Source organism: Rhinoderma darwinii, chromosome 4 (assembly GCF_050947455.1).
Source record: "Rhinoderma darwinii isolate aRhiDar2 chromosome 4, aRhiDar2.hap1, whole genome shotgun sequence".
Taxonomy (NCBI): Eukaryota; Metazoa; Chordata; class Amphibia; order Anura; family Rhinodermatidae; genus Rhinoderma; species Rhinoderma darwinii.
The window spans coordinates 390680910-390695039 of NC_134690.1; the positions used below are offsets into that span (position 1 = coordinate 390680910).

The 14130-nt window shown below is 39.4% G+C and overlaps 1 protein-coding gene across 1 annotated transcript in view; it reads left to right on the top strand.

Moving 5' to 3' along the window:
- Positions 1 to 14130, top strand: part of KCNK2 (potassium two pore domain channel subfamily K member 2) — a 106185-nt gene that overhangs the window by 69228 nt on the left and 22827 nt on the right. Inside the window, exon 4 of the mRNA XM_075863333.1 lies at positions 6886 to 7046. Coding sequence (XP_075719448.1) covers positions 6886 to 7046 — 161 coding nt within the window. The remainder of the gene's footprint in view (positions 1 to 6885; positions 7047 to 14130) is intronic.

Sequence of the window (14130 nt, forward strand, 5' to 3'; positions counted from 1 at the left end):
AATGTTAGAAGAGTCGTCCTCCTGATTTCATGGCTTCTGAGGTTTTATATACAGGGAGTTGGTTTCCATTATTTTCGCTTCTTTAATGTTTAGTAAATTTCGTAAGAAAAATCCTACAGATCGGTAATAATATCCAGTAGAACGGATATGTAAGAAGGAGCGTGGACTGAGGAAATTAGGAATTGATGAATGGATAAGAAGCTCTGAGTCTTGGGATTGGAGAAGGGGAGACAATTTGGGATGACACACAAAGCTGAGGTCACAATTCTGGTTATGGAGGATCCGGACATTTTCTTCCATTTCGTTGGTGTCCCCTTGTAGATTAACAGTTTAATTATTATTTCATTGTATTATTTTGCACATGTCAGTAATCTTCTATTCATTACAGTACAACAATTCTATCATTCATGTGAACAGAATACTAATAAGAGGAAGAAATCATTTCATTAAAAATCATTCATGCAAATCAAATATTCACAGGCATGATGTGCGTAGAAAGAAAGAAAGAAAAATATAGTTTATATAGATATGAGACAGAAGGAAAGATAGATAGATAGATAGATAGATAGATAGATAGATAGATAGATAGATAGATAGATAGATAGATAGATAGATAGATAGATAGATAGATAGATAGATAGATAGATAGATAGATAGATAGATAGATATTAGATAGAGAGATAGATAGATAGATATGAGATAGATAGATAGATAGATAGATAGATAGATAGATAGATAGATAGATAGATAGATAGATAGATAGATAGATAGATAGATATTAGATAGATAGATAGATAGATAGATAGATAGATAGATAGATAGATAGATAGATAGATAGATAGATAGATAGATAGATGATAGATAGATAGATAGATAGATAGATAGATAGATAGATAGATAGATAGATAGATAGATAGATAGATATTAGATAGATAGATAGATAGATAGATATTAGATAGATAGATAGATAGATAGATAGATATTAGATAGATAGATAGATAGATATTAGATAGATAGATAGATAGATAGATAGATAGATAGATAGATAGATAGATAGATAGATAGATAGATAGATAGATAGATAGATATGAGATAGATAGATAGATAGATAGATAGATAGATAGATAGATAGATAGATAGATAGATAGATAGATAGATAGATATTAGATAGATAGATAGATAGATAGATAGATAGATATGAGATAGATAGATAGATAGATAGATAGATAGATAGATAGATAGATAGATAGATAGATAGATAGATAGATAGATAGATAGATAGATAGATAGATAGATAGATATGAGATAGATAGATAGATAGAAGACAGGCAGACAGATAGATAGATAGATAGATAGATAGATAGATAGAAGACAGGCAGACAGATAGATAGATAGATAGATAGATAGATAGATAGATAGATAGATAGATAGATAGATAGATAGATAGATAGATAGATAGATAGATAGATAGAGAGATAGATACTCGGAAAGCTGAGCAGTGTTGTACAAGCTCCTAGACTTTCTTTTGATTCCATACACCAATTGCTCAGCTTTCCGAGAAAAGCCGATCAGAAACGAAGCCGCACAGAACTCACTCGAGTGCTTCTGCTGCTTCGTTTTAGAAATCAGTGAGTGTCTCAGTGTGCGGACCATCACCGATCAAAACTTCTGACGTCACTATGACATGTCAGAAGTTTATTTGAAGGTTTAGTTACCCTTTAAATGCTGTAGTATGAGGTCATGTCCTAGATAAATGATTTGCTCGTTTGAAGCGGTTTTTTTGCAGCCATGGGGGAAAAAAAGCATCACATATCGCTGGCAATAGAAAATCTGGAGTTTCCCTTTAAATAATCTATTTGCAGTACATGTTTTATACATAATATGCATCGCTGGCTCGGATATTACACCAGAATAAAATGACAGCAGAAAGCACAGGCTGGAAAACTCAAACAAAATGGTCATCCCAGCGGGACAAATTCTTACAATGCAAAGAGAAAAGAGACATTTTACAAGTTGCTTCTATGAATATAAAGCAATAGAATTAAACAGATGTGAGAGCAAAATCTCCCATGAAGCCATAAAGTCATCAGGACTGTGGGATACACTGACAGAAACATATCATACATAAAATGATCAGAAAAAAGTGTTATATAAGTATATTCTCTCTGATATCTATCTATCTATCTATCTATCTATCTATCTATCTATCTATCTATCTATCTATCTATCTATCTATCTATCTATCTATCTATCCATCTATCTCATATCTTTCCACGCATCCATCCATCCATCTATTTGTCTATCTATCTCATATCTATCTTACAGGGCCGTATTTGCCACTGGGCACCCTACAGCAGTATGCATGGGCCCTTATTCTATATTCTTAGTTTGCTGGCCAAATCATAATGAGATATATATATATATATATATATATATATATATATATATATATATTAATATATATATATATATATATATATATATATATATATATATATATATATATATATATATATATATACAGTGAAGTAAATAAGTATTTGATCCCTTGCTGAGTTTGTAAGTTTGCCCACTGTCAAAGACATGAACAGTATAGAATTTTTAGGCTAGGTTAATTTTACCAGTGAGAGATAGATTATATATATATATATAAAAAAAAAAAAAAAATCACATTGTCAAAATTATATATATTTATTTGCATTGTGCACAGAGAAATAAGTATTTGATCCCTTTGACAAGCCAGACTTAATACTTGGTGGCAAAACCCTTGTTGGCAAGCACAGCAGTCAGACGTTTTTTGTAGTTGATGATGAGGTTTGCACACATGTTAGATGGAATTTTGGCCCACTCCTCTTTGCAGATCATCTGTAAATCATTAAGATTTCGAGGCTGTCGCTTGGCAACTCGGATCTTCAGCTCCCTCCATAAGTTTTCGATGGGATTAAGGTCTGGAGACTGGCTAGGCCACTCCATGACCTTAATGTGCTTCTTTTTGAGCCACTCCTTTGTTGCCTTGGCTGTATGTTTCGGGTCATTGTCGTGCTGGAAGACCCAGCCACGAGCCATTTTTAATGTCCTGGTGGAGGGAAGGAGGTTGTCACTCAGGATTTGACGATACATGGCTCCATCCATTATCCCATTGATGCGGTGAAGTAGTCCTGTGCCCTTAGCAGAGAAACACCCCCAAAACATAATGTTTCCACCTCCATGCTTGACAGTGGGGACGGTGTTCTTTGGGTCATAGGCAACATTTCTCTTCCTCCAAACACGGCGAGTAGAGTTAATGCCAAAAAGCTCAATTTTAGTCTCATCTGACCATAGCACCTTCTCCCAATCACTCTCAGAATCATCCAGATGTTCATTTGCAAACTTCAGACGGGCCTGTACATGTGCCTTCTTGAGCAGGGGGACCTTGCTGGCACTGCAGGATTTTAATCCATTACGGCGTAATGTGTTACCAATGGTTTTCTTGGTGACTGTGGTCCCAGCTGCCTTGAGATCATTAACAAGTTCCCCCCCGTATAATCTATCTCTCACTGGTAAAATTAACCTAGCCTAAAAATTCTAGACTGTTCATGTCTTTGACAGTGGGCAAACTTACAAAATCAGCAAGGGATCAAATACTTATTTCCTTCACTGTATAGCTTTTGTGCTCCCTGTGTGCGATAGAATATCAGTCAGCAAAGAATAACTTCAAATTGGAAGACTTTGCTTTGTCTAGGAATGATAAGCAGAGAAGATATTATTCTATGTTCATTGTAATTCATGAGTTTATAATGGAGTGATATAACAAGAAGATAGGGTCAGGACGTGTTATAGCTTCTTTTATGTTCGGTTGAAGAGATATGTTGACGATCGGTAACATTTCCTCGGTTCTGTAGTGGATTATGGGACTTGAGAACATATTTCCAGTTATTTGCTCAGAGATTCCCGTAGACGTGGCATGGAGAGCCCTCTTATAATGCTACACTCTTTATTTATCTATTGCATCTATTTCCTCATTATGCTGTATCTGTTCCCTGCCTGTTGTCTGTCTGGTCGCATCTTCCAGTGAAATGAATAGAAATAATGTTTTGCATTATTAGCATATTGGACGTCAAGTGGACATTACAACCTTAGGGTAGGCATGCCTTGCTATTGTGTAGGCAGGGCCGGATTATCATTGGTGCTCTTGGAGCTCCAGCTCCGGGCCCTACATTCCCCCTCGCTCAGGGGGGACCCCGGCCCCTGGCGACTTCCATATTCAATTGTACCTGCGTTCTTAGCATGCAGGTACAATTGAATACAATGACAGAGCTGCAGGGAGCTAGCGAACTTGTTCGCTATTCGCTGCAACCTACAGAACACAGGGATTGGATCCCTGCGCAGGCGCGATGACGTCATCGCTCTGGCGTACTCTTCAGGCCTAATGTAGGCTGGAGCTCGGTTCATCGCGGGAACTTCCCAGGCTCGGTGAGTACAGGTTTTTTTTTTTTTTCTTGGGGGCGCTATATGCAGGGAGGTGTGTGTTTCACTATCTACACCTAGAAGCATTGTCGTGGAGAACCCTGTGTTAGTTGGGTGGGGGGCCCCATCATAAATAACTGCTCAATACTGCTGCCAGTCTTAATCTGGCCCTGTGTGTAGGCATAGAAGGTACTGAGGCATTTCTATGGGAGTGACATACTGAACACAAGACTGAAAAACATAGAAAGAGAGGATTGAGCAAAAAGTGTTGGGGTCTACCATGATGGATTACTGTTTGACCAAATATAGCTTCCCATAACTTTTAACATGGCTGAGTATAGTTCAAACTTCTTCATTTTGTCCCATCTTACAATAAGAAGAGCAGCTCTGGAGGACAAACTTCTGATCTATCAAGTAGAATGTAAAGGGTGCACTTTAAAGGGTTATTCCCAACACAGAAAGTGAGGGCATATCACTAGGATATAACATAAATTTCTGATTGATTAACGTCTAACAGCCAGGACTCACAACGATCCTGAGATTGATGGGGCCTCAGCACTGAGCCCCTTAAAGGAACAGTGTCACCCCAAAAATTTTTTTAATATCAGTTAGATGTTAGCGTTTTATTAAAAACGTTTATATTTATTTGTGTGTTTGTGTGTTACTTTTTTTTATTTTTTTACTTTTTCTTCCCTATGGGGGCTGCCATTTTTTTTTCCATTTCTGTATGTGTCGATTAACGACACATACAGACATGGAATACGGCAGCTACAGTCCCATAGTGAATGCGAAGGGGGCCCGTTCCATCCACTATGGTGTACGCCGTCTGTGTGGGAACGGCGCATGCGCCGCTCCCACACAGTCCAAGTTGAACTGTGAGCCGTCCGGCGCCATTTTCCTGTGGCGGCTTCCGGCTTGTGCACTTGGAGCACTTGGAGCAGCGGCAGCAGACGGAGCGGACGGACCGGAGGGAGCGGCGGCGGCAGGAGCAGGTAAGTTAGGTCTGTGTATGTTCGTGTTTTACTGTGTGTTTACTAGTGTATGTAAACCTACTACACTGTGTGTTAGCTCAAAAAATGGCGACACACAGTGTAGGAGGTTTGACCGTTCAATCCCCTCGTTTCTCCCGGCACTAGCCAGGATAAAGGAGGGGGGGATTCTGAGAGCTCACTAGAGCGAGGGATTTTTTTCCAATTTTGCAGCATAAAGCAATGTGGTTGCTTTACCACATGCAATGCTGCAATTTTGGGAATTGCTCCATCTAGTGACCAGCACTGGGAAATATTATAAATTAGAATCTAATTTATAATATTTCCTTACTCGTGAAAAAAATACAAAAAATTAGAACAATGTTTAATCACCTATACACTAATTGTTTAACTAAAAAAAAAAATACATGTTTTGCTAGCAACACATTCCCTTTAAAGATTTTTTTCCTGCAGAGCAGTGCTCCCGGCCACCGGCTCTGCAGGGAACTGCAGCACGTCCCCGTTCACTTGGAAGGAGTTGTGCAGCAACTTTTAAGGGGACAAAGTGCTAAAGCTGCACTGAAGCCCCTTCAAAAAAACGTTGTGGGTTGGTTGAGCGCCTTCCCTCCGGGGAAAGCGGCATTTTCAGCTTTTTTCCGGAGGGTCACTTTAAGCAAGCCATAGACAGTCAAATGGGTCTGCCAATTTCCTGAACCTTTGTTGCAAAAGGGGCAGTGGCATAACTTCAGTATAGGAGGGGCATGGCATGGTCAGAAACATGTCACTGGCACGTGGCTGAAGATCGTATAACTGGCAATTGACTCTACAATACGCACAATAGGACTGGATTCTGGATGGGCACGAAAAGCCACCAGATATTTTTTATTATTTCTTATAGATTAATTTGTTATTATCAGTAATTGGCTGTAAATTATTACTATAAAATGGGGTTTATTTTATTTTGGTCTTTATATATGTTTGATGTTTTATGTCCATAATACTTATTGGTGATCTCAAGCAAAGCCAAAAAATAAGCAATGCCCTATGAGCTGAATAACCTGGGCTGCATACTGATACGATCGGCTTCGACATGCTATGATTTTTCTGCAGCGTCTGCCAATACCAGGTTGTGTGGAAGATCATTCCATAGTTCTCCAATGTTTATAATTTTCATATCTAGGGAATACATTCATTTTTTTTTCCAGCTGCAACGATTGACCTCGTGCCCTCTGTTATGAGCTGTCACATCATTTTGGTATGGACTATTCATGTATTTATGGATGGCCGTTTCCTTCATGTACTGATCTTCTAGCGTAAATAAATCTATTATGAACACTCTTCATGCCGATTAAAATGTGCTGGATCTGTCGCCGTTGACATAGAAAAAATCACGTGAACTTCTGATCGCCGTCCAAGCCCGAATTTAAATATTTTTTTAAAATTAATACATTTTTATTATTTCACTCTCCAGGTTTTGGGAACATCTCACCACGAACGAAAGGCGGAAAAATCTTCTGCATTATCTATGCTCTTCTTGGAATTCCTTTGTTTGGGTTCTTATTGGCTGGTGTTGGAGACCAACTAGGAACCATATTTGGCAAAGGGATAGCCCGAGTGGAAGATATTTTCGTAGTAAGTACAAACATTATTCTCTTATTGAAGTCTAAGGTTGGCTTCGCACACATTGATTTTGGGCAAAATGCCACGTTTTTTGTGACGTTTTATCCCCCTGGAAGTCAATTCTGCAATATAGAACGCACTATGTGTTTTTAGGTGCCATTTTTGGATTTTTTTAATTCTTAGTAAGCCCGGCTTTGGCATTTTTTTCCAGCAACTAGTTGCATTTTTCTCCCTCAGACCTCCATAGGTTTTTTTCTTTTCCTCTTGAATAAACACTCGTCAATGTGCGTTGAGTTTTTTAAGGTGTTTTTTTGTGGCGGTTTTCTAAAATATATTGTGTGTTGCAAAGCGGAATCTTTGCATCACATGATCTTTGAATCACATGATTTGCAAACGCCACATAAAAAAACCTTAATTCACTATTTGCAAAAAACACCACAAAAAAGCCATAAAAAAACACAAGTACAATTTTACTAAACAACTTTAGTTTTTTAAAGAGGTGTTTTTTTTTGTCCCAAAAAGCGTGGCACATAATATGTGTGTGAAGGAAGCCTTAATGAGTAGTATTTTATCTTTATGTGGATGACACCCAGCTATATACATCTTCTTGGGTTATTTCCTACTCCTAAGGCTTCATGCATATGACCATATTACGTCTCCTTTTCTCTTCTAGAAGCATTGCTACAGTGAACACACCTCTGTACATACAGCACCGAGCCTGTACAGCAGCATATGGAGGCTAATACGGCTCTGTACTAGGTAGCCAGTAGGTAGTGGCCTCCATCACTACCGTACCAGCTCCGTGTGCATGTCTCCGCTGTATGCATGAAGCCTTAAACACATTATTCAGTGTCTGTCATCTGTCTCTGCTGTCATGTCCTCTCTATATCTCAAACTTACCTCAACTTTACCTAAGTCTGATGTCTCCATCCTCATCTGTAACACCAACATCCTCCCTAGACATCCGGCCCGATACACAGGGCAGGAAATGGTGGATTGTCCACTTGTATGGGTCCTGATCAAGGGCTCCGAGTTGTAAGCCTGACCCTTAAACTTTAACTTTTAGTGCCATGAGTCGGTGACAGTGGAGTGGATCAGGATCCGCTCCACTGTCTGTACCGAGCCGACGAATCACTTCCTCTGTTGACCGCGCAATGAGTGACATCACTGTGCCAGCTGACAGCAACAAGGATGTGTGGAGTTTAGCCACGGTGGGACATAGCCTGCCAATCCACCGAGGCCGAGTAGAAGATCACCACCTCTTTTTCCATTTCATGGCCACTAGGTTATACAGCCAGAAAATGCCAGCAGGTAAGTGATTGTGTATACATGTCTTTGTATATACAGTAGGTATACACCATTTATCCATAACATTAAAACCACTAACAGCTGAATTTATTAGCATTGTCTGTACCTTTATAGGGGTGGAATATATTAGGTAGCAAGTCAACAGTCAGTTCTTGAAGTTGATGTGTTGGAAGAAGGAAAAATGGGCAAGCATAATGATCGGGCCAAATTGTGATATCTAGATGAATGGGTTAGAGCATCTCCAAAACGCCAGGTCTTGTGGGGTCTTCCCGGTAGGCAGTGGTTAGTACCTACCAAAAGTAGTCCAAAGACAGACCACCGGTGAACCCAACTATATACATCTTCTTGGGTTATTTCCTACTCTTAAAGCCTTGGGGGGTCCTGGAGGTGCATGAGAGAAGGCTAGACTTCTGTGGCACAAGCTTCGGAAAAAGTTACTGCTGGCTATGATACAAAGGTGGCAGAATACACAGTGCATCGTAGCCGCAGACCGGTCAGAGTGCCCATGCTGTCCACCATGAAAGTCTCAATGGGCACGTGAGCATCAGAACTGGACCATGGAGCAATGGCAGAAGGAGGCCTGGTCTGGTGAATCCCATTTAGTTTAACATCATGTGGACGGCCTGGTGCGTGTGCGCTGCTTACGTGGGGAGCAGATGGCACCAGGATGCAGTATGGGAAGAAGACAAGACGGCAGAGGCAGTGCAAAGCTCTGGGCAATGTTCTGCTGGGAAAACTTGGGTCCTGGCAGTGATGTGGATGATACTTTGACACGTATCACTTACCTAAACATTGTTAAAAACCAGGCACACCCCTTCATGGCAACGGTATTCCCTAACTGCAGTACCCTCTTTCAGCAGGATAATGCGGCATGCCACACTGCAAAATTTGGTCAGGAAGGGTTTAAAGAACATGACAAAATGTTCAAGGTGTTGACTTGGTCTCAGCATCTGTGGGATGTGCTTCAAAGACAAGTCTGATCCTCGGAGGCCGCACCTCCCAAATTACAGGACTTATAGTATCTGCTGTTAACATTCTGGTGCCAGATACCACAGGACATCTTCAGAGGTCTTGTGGTGTTCATGCCTCGATGGTTCAGAGTTGTTTTGGCGGCACGAGAGAACCTACACAATATTGAGCAGGTGGTTTTAATGTTATTTCTGATTGGTGTACAGTATATATCTATCTGTATATGTGTTTGTAGCCATAAACGGTATATGTTTGTATATGTGTATAATTCTGTGTATGTACTCATGTGTATATTTGTCTATATTGTCTTTAGACGAGATATGGCAGTATTATTTGAACAATATACATAGTAGTAATGTGCATGTGTATGTTTATATATATTTGGGCATGCATGGCGGTTTTAAGCTGGTTTATCATCACATTTGGAAAATCCGCTTTCTAAACATTTACTTAGAGAATGTTCCCGCTCTTTCTTGTGTTGGAGAAATTTTTTACTTTTGATTTAAAAAAACAATAAAAAAAAACAATAGAAAAGCAGATCTACCAAACATGATGTGATACCAGTCTTATGTGGTTATAATACGGCGATATTATTTACATGCGGTATTATTACAGCCATATCTATTGACACTATTGGGGTATGGTATGATTTTATTATTTGAGACATTTATGGCAGTATTATTTGGGCATAATATGATGCCATTTTATGAGCGGTGTATGGCATTATTATTTTAACATGGTAATCTATGGTGGTCTTATCTGGGTATATTATGACAGTATTATTTTAGCAGTAGATAGTGGTATCGTTTGAGCAGTGAATGGTGGTATTATTTAGGCAGGGTATGATGGTATTATTTAGCATGGTATGGCGATATTATTTGGGAACTGTTTGGTGATATTATTTAACCCCTTCAGGACTGAGCCTGTTTTGGCCTTCAGGACGAAGCCGATTTTTCAAATCTGACATGTGTCCCTTTATGTGGTGATAACTCCGGAATGCTTTTGCCTATCAAAGTGATTCTGAGATTGTTTTCTCGTGACATATTGTACTTTATGTTACGGAAAAAATTTGGTCGATAAATTCAATATTTATTTGTAAAAAACACCAAAATTTGAAGAAAATTTGCAAAAATTAGCATTTTTCTAAATTTAAATGTATCTGCTTGTAAAACAGATAGTAATACCACACAAAATAGTTACTAGTTAACATCCCCCATATGTCTACTTTAGTTTGGCATCGTTTTTTGAACATTCTTTTATTTTTCTAGGACGTTACAAGACTTAGAACTTTAGCAGCGATTTCTCATATTTTGAAGAAAATTTCAAAAGCCGATTTTTACAGGGGCCAGTTCAGTTCTGAAGTGGCTTTGAGGGTCTTATTTATTAGAAAGTCCCCATAAATCACCCCATTTTGAAAACTGCACCCCTCAAAGTATTCAAAACAGCATTCAAAAAGTGTTTTAACCCTTTAGGCGTTTCACAGGAATTAAAGCAAAGTAGAGGTGAAAGTTACAAATGTCATTTTTTTTTTACAAAATTCATTTGTAATAAAAAAAATTCTATACCACAGAAGTTTTTACCCGAGAAATGGAACTTATTATTTATTGCCCAGATTCTGCAGTTTTTAGAAATATCCCACATGTGGCCCTAGTGCGCTAATTTACTGAAATACAGGCCTCAGAAGCAAAGATTGTGGAAGATAGTGGATTTTGGGGCCTCCTTTTTTTTAGCATATATTTTAGGTACCATGTCAGGTTTGAAGAGGTCTTGTGGGCCAAAACAATAAAAACCCCCAAAAGTGACCTCATTTTGGAAACTACACCCCTCAAGGAATTTATCTATGGGTATAGTTAGCATTTTGAACCCACAGTTTTTTTGCAAAATGTATTTGAATTAGTATGTGAAGATGAAAATCTACTTTTTTTCTGAAAAAAACGTAGAATTTTTTTATTTTTTCAAGGAATAAAAGAGAAAAAACACCCCAACATATGTAAAGCAATTTCTCCCGATTACAGCAATACCCCATATGTGGTAATAAACTGCAGTTTGGACCCACAGCAAGACTCAGAAGGAAAGGAGCACCATTTGGATTTTGAAATTCTGATTTTGCTGGAATAGTTTTCAGTGCCGTGTCGCGTTTGAATTGCACTGGAGGGAACAAAATAGTGGAAACCCCCGGAAAGTGACCCCATTTTGGAAACTACACTCATCAAGGAATTTTTCTAGGGGTAAAGTTAGCATTTTGATGCCACAGTTGTTTTGCTGAATTCATTGGAATTATTCTGTAAAGGTAAAAATCTACTTTTTTTCTGAAAAAAGGTAGCCATTTTTAATTTTTACAAGGAATAAAGGAGAAAAAGCACCCCAACATTTGTAAAACAATTTCTCCCGATTACGGAAATATGCCATATGTGGTAATAAACGGCTGTTTGGACCCACAGCAGAGCTTAGAAGGGAAGGAGCGCTATTTGTCTTTTGGAGATCAAATTAAGCTGAAATGGTTTTTGGGTGCCATGTTGCATTTGCAAAGCCCCTGAGAGGCCAAACAGTGGAACCCCCCAAAAGTGGAAATTACACCACTTAAAGAATCTATCTAGGGATATAGTGGGCATTTAGACCCCACAAGTCTTTTGCAGGATTTATTAGAATTAGGCCGTGAAAATGAATATCAACATTTCTTCCACTAAAATGTTGTATTTTTTCAATTTCACAAAGGATAAAGGAGAAAATGCTGCCCAACATTTGTAAAGCAATTTCTCCCGAGTACGGCAATACCGCACATGTGGTCATAAATGGTTTTTCATTAGAAAGTAATTAACCCTTTCTGGACTGATCCATTTTTTTCTTTTCCTTTTTAGTTTTTTCCTCCCCGCGTTCCAAGAGCCACAACTTTTTTATTTTTCAGTCAATAGAGCGGTATGAGGGCTTATTTATTGAGGGACGAGCGGTCGTTTTTATTGGTACCATTTTTTGGTACATACAACTTTTTGAGCACTTTTTATTACATTTTTAGGTAGAGCCAAGGTGACCAAAAAACAGTGATTTTGCCGTTTTAAATGCTTTATTTTTCACGTGAGACGCTCCATGCATCACCCCCCCCCCCACACTACGACATGCTATGTTGTGGTGCGCGCAGGGGTTAATGTGCAGCGGATGGTGCAGAGTAAAAATTACAATTTTCCACTCATATGCCATTTTAGTGCACTACATGTTATGCCCAGTTTGTGCCACTGAAGACGAATACCTCATAAAATATTAAGGGGGTTCTCCTGGGTATGGCGATGCCATATCTATGGGCGTAAACTGGTGTTTGGGCACGCTGCAGGGCTCAGAAGGGAGGGAGCAGCATTTGGCTTTTGGGGCGCAGATGTAGCTTGGTAGTAGTTCTGTTTGGGGTTTTACTGGTGTCTCAATATATAATGTGGGGGCATATGTAATCTGTGCGGGGTACATCAGGGTACATGTTATCTGTGCGGAGTACATCAGGGTACATGTTATCTGTGCGGGGTACATCAGGGTATAATAAGAGGGTATAATAATGCAGTAAATAAATAATAATCCGCAGATATGTGGCCGGTGTCACACTGATAAATGGCGTCCGATCTTATCTGCTTTTGGAACACTGCACATTTTGCATCGCCATATTCTGAGAGCCAGAACGGTTTTATTTTTTTTCCACCGGAGCTGGGTGAGGGTTTATTCTTTGCGGGACAATCTGTAGTTTTCATTGGTACCATTTTGGGGTACTAGAAATTTTTTTGATCACGTTTTATTCAATTTTTTGGCAAGCAAGGTGACCAAAAACCATCAATTCTGAAACTGTTTTTTATGGCGTTCACCCTGGGCTATAAATTACCATTATATTTTATACTGCGGGTCGATACGATTACAGCGATACCATACGTATATAACTTTTTGATGTTTTGCAGCGTTTGTGCAATAAAATCACTTATTTATAAAATAAATTCTTTTTTGTGTCACCATATTCTGAGAGCGACAACTTTTTTTATTTTTCAGTCAAAATTGCGGTGTAAGGGCTTGTTTTTTGCGGGACGGGTTGTAGTTTGTATTGGTACCATTTTGGCGTACATGCGACTTTTTGATCACTTTTTATTGTCGATTTTGGGAGGGGTGGTAACCAAAAAATTGTGATTCGGGCAGTTTTTCGTTTATTTTTTTCGCGGTGTTCACCGTGCGGGAAAAATAATATTACAGTTTTATAGTCGGGGTCGTTACGAACGCGGTGATACCAAATATGTGTACTTTTTTTATCGTGTTAATTTTTTTCCTATAATAAAAGACTTATTATAGGAAAAAAAGCATTCTTTGTTTATGTCACTTCTAACTTTTATTTTTACACTTTTTCAAAACATTTTTATTATCTTTTTTTTACTTGTCCCACTAGGGGACACTTAGACTGGCAGCTCTGATCGCTGCTGGAACACATTACACTACACACGTAGTGTAATGTGTTGTAACTGTCATTGTGACGTAACTGTCACACTGACAGGAAGCAGAGGAGGAACGGCCGGAGGCTGATCCTCCGAGGCTTCCGTACATGGCAACCCGGAGGTCATTGTCTGGCCTCTGGTTGCCGTGAGAAGGATCGCCAGCCCCCGCAAATACATGTGGGGGGCTGCCGATCCGCTGTAAACCTCTTCAATGTGGGGATCGCAATCGACCACCGCATCGAAGGGGTTAATTGTCGATTTCAGCGGCGACAGGCCGCTGATCGGCAACAGGGAGAGCAGGGCTGACACCCTGCACAGTTAACCGCCGCTGCGGTGTAGCGCCGCGCGGCGGTTAACTGTCAAAGCAC